The sequence below is a fragment of the Cyprinus carpio genome, chromosome B17 (genome assembly GCF_018340385.1).
Source record: "Cyprinus carpio isolate SPL01 chromosome B17, ASM1834038v1, whole genome shotgun sequence".
NCBI classification, from domain to species: domain Eukaryota; kingdom Metazoa; phylum Chordata; class Actinopteri; order Cypriniformes; family Cyprinidae; genus Cyprinus; species Cyprinus carpio.
The window spans coordinates 2,259,064-2,269,867 of NC_056613.1; the positions used below are offsets into that span (position 1 = coordinate 2,259,064).

The following is a 10,804-nucleotide window of genomic DNA, read 5'->3' on the forward strand; positions in this document are numbered from 1 at the left end:
TATATCATAACTTAATTTCTGATTAGTAATATGCATGGCTAAGAACTTCATTTAAACAACATTAAATAAAAATATTTTTCTATTATTTTTTTTTTTTTGTCACCCTCAGATTCCAGATTTTCAAATAGTTGTATCTCGCCAAATATTGTCCTATCCTAACCATACATCAATGGAAAGAAAGTTTATTTATTCAGCTTTAAGATTATTTACACTTTACACTTAAATTTACACTTAAGACTGGTTTTGTGGTCCAGGGTAACATTTAGATATTTTTGTTTTTAGATTTCTGCCGGGGTGACTGAGTTCATTGTTCTTTTTCTTTCTTAAAATGGTTTATTCAGTTTTGTGTATATAAGTATAATTATGCTTGTATGTCTATAGCCTACTCGGTGTTACTCAAAACTGGTGCAAGTTATAGATGAATATGAATTTTGGCATATAATTTAGTGAATGTGTTAATTTTTCTATCTGAAAATGGTTTATTCAGTTTTGTGTATAATTATGCTCATATGTCTATAGCCTATTTGGTATTTCTTAAAACTTGTGAAAGTCGTAGATGAATATGAGTTTTGGCATGTAATTTAGTGAAGGAGTTAATTTTTATTTTTGAAAATGGTTTATTCAGTTTTATGTATATTCATGTAAATACAGTATATTTATGCTTGTATGTCTATATATAGCCTACTTGGTATTACCCCTAACTGGTGACAGTCATACAAGAATATTTATTTTGGTTTGTAATTTTACTGTCCACCAAGCTTTCTTTTATATTTTACCATCTTTACTATATTTTTCATTTCATTTATGTGCAACAAAAAACTGCAGATGTTGCCTATAAGCATCCATTAGTTTGTATTTTGCTCTCATGGCCTGATAAAACCTACTTTTTAATGACTTGTTTTTTGGCTTCTTTTCTCTCCTGTTCCCATTCCTCATCAGTATCGTCTAAGGGCAGCCCATTTAACTTTGCCATTTGCCGGTAGTTTCCGCTCTCAACCTCTGCCCTGAAAGTACAGAGAACACCACATTATTGAATATCTTGCCACTTCTCACACTGCCACTTCTTTGACTAAACAGCATCAGAAGATGCCTTGATCAATAAGATCTGATTATTTCACAAATGCGATTCAGAAAGCAAAACAACAGATTCATCTTACTTTTTAAGAAAATGAACACAATCTTCATGTCCATAGATTTCAGCGATCCTGACAGGTTTATCGCCGGAGGAATCCTTCTTGTCTACAGGTGCATGTAGGGAATGAAGGAGTCGAAGTACTGTAAGTTTTCCGGACTCCGCTGCAAAATGTGCAGGTGTCCATCCATTATCCGTCCTCAAACAAGCCCTTGCTCCATTTTCAATTAATATCCGAACCATCTCTGTTTGGCCTGAACGAGATCAGAGGTTAAATGGCATTAGCATGCACATGCAAGAACCAGAGGGGGAAAAAAAGTACACTTCCATAATATACTTAAAGTGCTCTATTTTCACGCACTAATTTTGCACCTAATATACTAAAAGTTATTCATTAGCACTTCTTAAGATAATCTTAAGAACATCTAAGTGTACTAAAATGAGACACAGTGAATATGAACTAAAATGTGCTTTTAACATACTATCTTTGTTTTAAAAATGTATTTATTTCCCACTTGTAGTACACTTGAACTCACTAGTGTGTGAAAGATGGGCTCAAGTGTACTACAAGTGGTATCTAAATATTTTTTTTAATACAGATAGTATGTTAAAAGCCCATTTTAGTTCATATTCACTGTGTCTCATTTTAGTACACTTAGATGTTCTTCAGATTAAGAAGTACTAAAGAATATTTTTTGTATATTAAGTAGTACAAAATTAGTTCGTGAAAATAGAGCACTTTAAGTAGCCTACATTATGGGACAACTGGGTTAATGTCCAGGCCACATTTTCACCATATTCATGACATTAGGTGTGAAAGACTATTAAGTTATAATAATAATGATTGTTTTTCATACATTTTGTCCCGAAAGTAGGCTATAACCTGCCTTTGGATGCTGCCCAGTGCAACGGCGTCTTATTGTTCCAGTCGAAGTCTCTCTGATTAGGGTCACACGATTTTTTTTTCACAATTTCTTCCACTAGATCATAATCTCCAGAAGCTGCTGCCTGATGTAACTCTGACATCTTTTTAAATCAGTAACATTAAAACTGAAACCCTCCGGTTTACTCTCTGTGTTGTTTTTCTCGCTTGACCTGTTACCATAGCAACTCGACAGCAGGCTTTAACCATTGAAAAAAAACAAAATAAAGGTTTTAAATAAACATCTAAATAATTATTCTATTAAACAAATATTCACGATATATTTCCAATTTAATGTCTATTTTATAGACATGTATGCATCGTAATGTACAAATGTTTTAGTTCAGATAAAAAAAAATATGAGCCGCTGTGCGCCCCCTTAAGACAGAACTTTGTACTGTAGGTATCATGCGAAACAACAAGCATAGCCTGTACCGGTGATTCTTAAAAAAGACACATATATTCAGGAGATTCGCTTACGTAGTTTACTGTACATTTATATTCCAGTGTCATGATTGCAGATTTAGCCTTCTTACTGTGGTGCATTCATTAAAACCCAGCAAATCACGGCAGTAGAGAGTGAAAAGAAGAAGAAAAAAAACACACACTTATGCATTACAGACACCAAGTATTAGGAAAACGCCTTAACTAAATTGTGTCAAGTACACATATAACATTAATTTTTTTAGCAGTTTAAAAATGGCAGTGTTAGGGGAAAAAAGTGTGATAAAGTTATCTATGACAATTTACCTCCTTTAAAAATGTTGAATCAACCACAGCTACACAAACTCAATTATATGAACAGGTTTTATTCCAACAAACGATTATTCAAACACATCAAGATAAAGAAAAAGGACTGCACACTTTTGCACAATAAGGAGAAAAAAACTCCACTACAGACTCCGGAGTGAAGGAAGAGCAGGACCGTGGTCTGAAATGCCACTGTACTTTCTGAATAATAATTAATTTAATTTACAATTACTTGTGAATAAACAGTATTTTAAAAAAAAAGAATTCAGAAAAGAATGATTACAAATATTACCTTAGCATCTACAAAGATAAACTGGGGTATCAACAAAACCAAACAATGCAATCAGACAAGCTTTTAAAATGACAAGAAACATCAAAAGCAACACGGCAAATAAAATCTCTAATCATTCAAAGGCTGAGTCTGTTTGAAACATTTGTTTGTCAGTTTAAATTCATTTTCCCCATGAAAAACTAATTGTACCTTTTCACAATAAATAACGTTTAAAATTCTGTTCATTTGAAGATGCACTTAACAGAGTCGCATGAAGCTTCAGTGCAAACCTACAAAATAAAGAAATACAGTTATTAATTTAAAAAGATTACTCCTTAAAAACACACATGCCAAAGAAAAAAGCAAATACCATGGGTAACACTGGATTTTGTAAACCAGCTACCCAATCTGTACTTCTGCTGGTCATCATCAGGTTGTCCTCTGAAAAATAAACAAGCATTGTAAAGTTAGAAAAATACGCCTGTAACTAATTATCAACAATCTGATCCCATATGAAGAATAATCAGGTACAGAAACACACGCAAACCTTTTTCAGATCCTACATCTTCTACATCTTTTCTACTTTCCTCTGTGTCCAGAAGCATTTCTAAATCTGAATGAATCCCTGTAGGATCATCAGTAGTGACATCAGAATTTGTTACAGCAGCAATCCCATCTGCTCCATCAAGCTGACCATCCACCTTGTTTTCATGCAAGTCACCTTTTACTTCCAATGGTGCAATCTGATTAGCTCCATGTTGTTTTGCACCATGAGATTCAATTGTGTGCATATCTTCTGTAGAAACTGCAAGGCTCACACTTCTTGCTTTATCCTCTGAAACAAGTTGATCAGATGTTGATGCATTGAATTTTTCACAGGATTCAATCACATCAGAAGAGTTCTGATCATTTTGTGCAGAACCGCTCCAAAATTTTGTCATCAGCTCATTTACAAGATATTGTGGAGACTCAACTTTAACATAATATGGAGGACTGTTAGGATCAGTTGTACTGTCAATGCACTGCACAGTCAGCTTCAGAGGTTTATCCACTAAAAGATCGTAGAAGTTATCAGTAGCTGCACTGTCCCAAGATCCCTTGGAAGAATCAAACCCTTCCAACCTGCACAGAAAAGCTTGAGGTGGACTTTCCAGCAAGTCACAAGGCAGTGCCTTAACTGATCCTTCACTGGTTTCAGACTCGTTTCCAAAGTCAACAAAAAGGACAGATACAGTGTTTGTGCATTTATCAATAACCTGCGCACGATACCACATCTGATCGTCACAGAAACGAGCCAGGCACGGGCTTCCAGTATCCAAATCATCCAGCTTAATTGGCTGTCTCTCACTTGAGTTTCCATATTCTTGGGCAACAAGGGTGATTTGGTCAAGTGTTTCATGGTTCGAAAACTGGCACCAGAAGTAATCTGGTCCAACAACACATGATGCAAAGGCTTCTACTGTCTGTCCCAAAGAGACATCTGGTTTCATGAAGAGCTGGAAATTCTCCTTCACAGGTTCAGATACTACCAGTGATGCGTTAAAGTCTAAACCATCCCATTTCTCACTTGAATCAGATGTGATGCCACAGGGCGTCATTTTAACTTCCCAAGTGATGCCATCTTCTTTGATAAACTTGCAAGACAGTGTTTTCTCACCAGCTTCACCAAATATTTTTTTGAACAGGAAGATCTGCTGCTCCATTCCCTTCTGCGCCTTGAATCGATCGTCTAGACTGCAGCTGCACTGAATGCTGTACCTCGGGTAAGACAGCAGCTGTTCATCAAGTCGGCGAATTTTAAGGAGAGAAACAGTTGCCTCATTTCCAAAGTCTATGAACTCTACCTGGATCATGCCATTTTCAGTCGTGTCCTTTACGACAGCACGATACCAGGAATCATCTTCAGGAAACATGGCCTTCACCAAACTTCCCTGTTGAATACTGGTTGCATGAATTTCATCGTTCTCTGATGGCTGATGGGAATTCAGTAGCTCGGTGAGGGAGAATAATGTATTCTCATCTTCTACCAGTTGAACAAAAAAACTTGTCAGGCTGTTGATGTGCGAAACATAAACTTCAGACACCTTACCTGATTCTATCATACGTGGAGGAAGATCTGCAGCTTGAGGTAAAGACTGCACTGATATTTCAGGAACCATCACGTTTCCAACTACTGCGGTCAATGTTGAGCATGTAATGCTTTGCTCTTGGGTCTCGGCTGCAACTAATTTGTTTTGTGAAATCTGAGGGTCAAAGCTGTGAAGTTCAGGGTTTACATCATTTGATGCACCGCCATTTAACTTTCCAGAGTTGAGAACGTTATCTTTTTGAACAGTTTCAGAGCTTGTTACTCCAAAATGGTCCTTCCTTGTAGTGGGTTTTGTTTTAGCGTCCATTGTCACTTCGCTACAAACTTTAGATTTGGGATCACACCAGTAATCTTTCATAAGATCATTAACAATAATCCCATTACATTCAACAAGTACATTATACTTAGGAACGTCTGGAAGGTCAGAGGACATTACTGTATTCTGAATAGTCACTTTTAAAGGTTCATCCACAAGAAGCTCAAAGAACTTGTCAGCTGCAGCATCGCTCCAATTGCCATCTACGGATCCCAAAGCTTCTAACTGACAAAGAAATGCTTGCGGTGGGCTTTCCAGAAGCTTGGAGGGCAGGGATTTAACCAAGTTCAGGTCAATTTCAGACTCATTTCCATAATCTATAAAAAGAACAGAGACTGTTTTAGAATGTGTATTGATAACCTGTGCACGGTACCACAGCTGGTCAGAAAAGAGTGCCAGGCATGGTCTGTGGCATAACTGATCCGGCTGTATTGGTTTTGCTTGACTAGAGTTTCCAATTTCTTGTGCAAGCAGGGAGATTTTGTCAAGATCCTCTGAGTTTTTGAACTGGCACCAGAAATAATTTGGTCCAACGATAGATGAAGCATACGCGTCCACCATTTGTCCTTGATTTACAGCTGGTTCCTTGAATGCTAACGGCTGTGTATCTTCATTGCAGTGCATTTGGGATTCGGTTTGAGCACCTGGTTTGAGAGCAGCATTAAACAAAGGCCCTTCCTCGAGATCTAAACTGACAATCCAAGCAGATACGTCCCCTCGGACGAACTTGCATCGAATTTTCTTCTCACCACTTTCACCTGCTGCTTTTTTGAAAGTCATTATCTCTTCCTGGGTCCAATCTCTTTTTTCTTTTCTACCATCTTCAAGTGTGCATTGAATACTGAACATGGGGGTGCTGAGGAACTGCTTGCCCAGTTGCCTTATTTTAAGGGGCAAGAGTGTTGCCTCGTTGCCAAAGTCAATAAACTGCACTTGAACCATGTCATCATTCTTGTTTTGAACAACAGCACGATACCAGGCCCCATCAGCAGGATATTCAGCTACCACCAGGTCACCTGACTGCAACAGGTCTAGTTCAACTTGTGCATCACTTAACTGAGCAGAATTAAGTTTGTCGAGAAGGGAAAATATTTCATCTTCATCACTTGTCAATTGTACAAAGAAACTTGATGGACTATTACAATGTGAAACATAGATGTCTGAAACATATCCTGCTTCCAAGGTTTTTGAGGGAAGATCGCTGAGCTTTGGATAATGACACAACACTTGTTGCTGTAAAACATTAGGCCTAGCTCTACTGTGTCCAGTCGTGTGAATAGTAACAGCCTGGAGTTTTTTTTCCAATGTGCCTTGAACAGCAGGTTTTGGGACTTTCTTAGAGGTTTTCTCATGTGATTGTGATGTAGTGCCGAAATAGTCTCTCACAGCACTAGACTCCATGCCTTCTGAAGACTTGTTGAAAGTACGAGCCTTTTCCATTCCTTTGCTGATGTTAGATCCATTTCTTTTGGACTTTTGGTTCCACTGCTCTTTAATTTTTGAGTTGAGGTTTGTTTTCTCATCATACATCTCCACTGATAGTTTGCCTGAAGAATTTTGTTTCACAATGACAGAGAACATGTAGTCTGTAGCGTAGTTTTTAAACCACTCATTAAGCTCACATGGCTCAGGTAATGTTACATTGAAAAGTTCAAACTGAACAGCCTGAATGGGAATGGATGCAATTGCACTAGCTTTCGGAGGAAGTGGCAGAATATCAGATTTATCCAAAACCACCAGGTCACCATAGTCTACGAACTGGACGAGTATTTTCGGATGCGTCGATTCAATTTGTCCTCTGTGCCACAGCCCATCAGCATATTTAGCAAGACACATCATCTTAGGGCAAATTGAAAACTTTGCTTGTGGTGGCTTGTGGCAGAGTTGTTGGATATCTTTGGTCATTTTCCTAACTGTATCAGTATTTTCTGCAAAATGGCCATAGAACTGGTTTACACTTTGGACACAGGTTATTTGAACCTGCTCCTTTGCGCCCACTTCAGTTTTGGGTTGTGAAACAACATATGCTTCATTCCGAAAAGGTGGAGCTGCAGCGGCATTCGATGAGCGACGTCCCTCTGCACTCTGTAGGTTTTTTCCAGTTTTGGAAGGTCTTGCTACAGTGACATCTTCAAGAGAATCAGAGCAACCGGCTAAAGCGGTTGAATTAATAGAACGTACAGGCACATTTCTCTCATACATATATTTATGTGCCACTTTGTTTAGAGTATCGAGAGTTTGGTCATTACAAATCCTCTCAGGTAATGACAAACACTGCTCTCTTTGGCCAAAAGTGTCGTTCACATTCCCATTGTCATTTCCATAAAGCGTTATATAATAGACACCCTCGTTCACACTGTGATGCTCAAATTTTCCAACAAGGATTTGATCCAGCACAACAGACTTCAGATAATCTATCTGTTCGGTCCTCCATCCAATGCCTTTGTCAATGACACCATGTAGAGCGCATGCATAGGTGACAACTGGCAATCTGAAGAACCTTGGAGATAAAGGTCTTATATTGCAAAGTTTAACAAAATCTCCAATTCCATAATCTACATGAAAGACCTTAACAACATCGGAGACAGTGCTCTGCTGAAGTACAGATCGATACCACTTGCCGTCACTGCCTTTGGTTGCACATGGAGATCCGTCATACAGCAGCATTGGCATCTGAGCAGAGAAAGAGTCTTCATAGTATTCATGGAGCTGATCGCTTAATTTCTTTAGCTCTTGTGAAAAGACATGCAATTTGCAATAGATTTTCAATGGATGAATAACTTGCGTCACAGTTACGATCTCAACTGTTCCAGGCAACAACTCAGGATACAAGTATTGATGCAACTTTTCAGGGTCACTGGCATGCTCTTGTTGACCATTTGTACTCACAAGGTCAGTCTGTATGGAAGGGTTTCTTCTTGGAAAATGCAGTGAATGCATTATAAGGCGTTTGAAGTCTTCATTAGGCATCTTTCTAGCAAATCCAAGTTCATACATTTGTTTGGATATGCTTGGAATGTCAAGAATGATGATTCTGGACGGCATTATCACATCCTGAACACACCCAGAGATGTCTTTCCCACACAAAGATCTGATGAACTTTGAAGCAGCCACTGACCATGCACTTTCAATACACAGAGGCGATACATTGGCAAGTATGCAAAGCTCTACTTTGGGGGGTAGACTGCAAAGGTTGCTTGGACATTTTGTCAAAACTTCGCTTGAGGCCCAAAGCAATTTACCATCATCAATTAGGAACAACTTGTATTCGTGTTCAGACTTTAAAAGTATCCTTGCTCTGTGCCAAGTTCTGTCTTCATATACTAAGCAAACTTCTCCAGGTTTGCCTTCAAAAGTATGCTGCCGCTTCCTAGGGACTTCAGTGTCTTTTTTAAGTTGTTGATATACTTTCCTGGTCTCTTGTCCATTATTTAAACTCCCTCCAAATTGTACCAAGACAGTTTGTTGGTTTAAATTGACTCTTGTGATCTGAACAGTCGTACTGGATCCAATTTTTGGCAAACCGGGAATTGAACACATCTTGGTTGAGAATCTGGCCTCTCAAAAATGTTAAAGAGCAGAAATATAAGGAGAATCTAGGGAGAGAAAAAAAAAGAGAATAATAAGAGAGAATAACAGATTATTAAAAGAACAGCTGACCCATAAATTAAAAGTAATTTACTCATCCTGTTACTTTTTTAAAAATGAAACAAAATCTTCACTTGGGCTTCTTTCCAACATTCATTTGAGACAAAAAAAGCCTTATTTTGTGTATTTTAGTAAAAAGAAAAAAAAAATTAATTGGAGGTTATGAAAACAAATAAATAGTTATTCGGTGAAGACAGTTTGCTATCAGGAAAAGCCTTCATGCAAAATTAAAATACTGACAAGAATATGACAGTAAACTAGAATTTATTTGTCTCTCAAACCCATTGGACAGTACACGTGCAGTATCTTTTAAAGCACATGGCAAAACACATTAGCTTTGTTTGGATGATATTTGTTGTCGCTTTTTTTTTTCATTATAGCATTTAATCAATTTGTGTCATCTGTCAGTACAGACATGGTCACTAAATGAAAGTCAATGAAACCTAAATAATGTCAGGCAGATCTTATCTTCCATATTGTGACATGCATCTTAGCATAACGTTATTTCAAAAGAAAAAAAATGTAGGACGGGTACTTGGCTCTATGCATACATTCATGATTTAATTTTTTTTTTTTTTTTATTAAACATGCATGGATGAATTGTTCATTAGATCTACAGCATACATTTTTTAAAAAAAAATATGACAACTTCAACTGTCAATGTATGGAAAAGAGCTCCATAGATAGACATTTTAATATTTTGTTCAATAATAATGGGATTGGACATGAGGCTAAGTACAGTAAATGATGGCAAATTAGTCTTTAAAACCACTCACTACATTAAATGATTCCTTTCATAGTGACTTAAAGATATTAATAAACACAGCACAAAGCAGCAAATGTTTGATAACCTGTTAATGACACGTACAGATAAAAATTGCATTATTAAGCAGTGGAACAAAAATACAGGATCTAGTCTAGATTGACAAACCAAAGAGAGAGAAAAAAAAAATCAAACACCAAATTAAAAGTTAAAGCACAAACTATACAATAGAGTTAAGCCACATCTGTACCTGCCATCGAAAAGAAAAATACTAAAAAGAAGCTAGGAGTTAAATTTACTGATTTAGTTACCACCCTTATTCAAAGCTAGAGATGTCGTGGCTTATTCAATGGCTCATGAGTCAAGCCCTTAGGGTTTGAACCTAAAAGCCGTTTCAACTCATGGATTCGACCTCCTGCTCTTAACAAACGATAAATTCGTCAACGAAAACTTACCAAGGTGAATTTCTCCCCATCATATACACAAATGATTTTACATGACGTATTTTACAGCGTTTATAAAGTCAGCTAAACACAAACGCACTTCAAACAACCGCCACCGTCCGGCTGTTTTAACGAATCAATCAATCTGGCCCACGTTAAGAGCGCGGGTCACGTGAAGAACGCGTGATGTGTAACTTTCAAAACATCAGTCGCCCCGCTCGTTGGCAAACAGTACGGTTTAATAGATATGATCTTGTTTTTTTTTTTTTTTTTTTTTTTGTTTTTAAAGTTTTTTTTTTAATTTTTTTTTATGTGGTTTACAATTAACTTATTAAAATTAACATATACAAAAGGTGTGGTTTTTTAATTTTTTTTTTTTTTTTTTTTACAAAAGTTACTACTGTAAAACTGTGGTAATGTCTCAGCCTCAACTGTCATGGACAGTTTTAAAAAATTACAGAAAAACTATT

At 37.1% G+C, this 10,804-nt stretch overlaps 2 protein-coding genes across 2 annotated transcripts; both read right to left on the reverse strand.

The window, feature by feature from the left end:
* Positions 1-218: 218 nt before the first annotated feature.
* On the reverse strand, positions 219-2,237 carry LOC109106813 (ankyrin repeat domain-containing protein 66). The gene is made up of 3 exons (XM_019120080.2): positions 2,020-2,237; positions 1,158-1,386; positions 219-1,004 (listed from the first exon to the last, which is right to left on the reverse strand). The coding sequence occupies exons 1-3, from the start codon at positions 2,156-2,158 to the stop codon at positions 881-883; spliced, it is 492 nt and encodes a 163-aa protein (XP_018975625.2). The 5' UTR covers positions 2,159-2,237; the 3' UTR covers positions 219-880.
* A 611-nt stretch (positions 2,238-2,848) lies between these two features.
* On the reverse strand, positions 2,849-10,513 carry LOC109106790 (tudor domain-containing 6-like). The gene is made up of 4 exons (XM_042743003.1): positions 10,347-10,513; positions 3,623-9,076; positions 3,446-3,516; positions 2,849-3,365 (listed from the first exon to the last, which is right to left on the reverse strand). Exons 2-4 carry the CDS (start codon positions 9,018-9,020, stop codon positions 3,318-3,320), a joined length of 5,517 nt encoding a protein of 1,838 aa, XP_042598937.1. The 5' UTR covers positions 9,021-9,076; positions 10,347-10,513; the 3' UTR covers positions 2,849-3,317.
* Between the last annotated feature and the right edge of the window lie 291 nt (positions 10,514-10,804).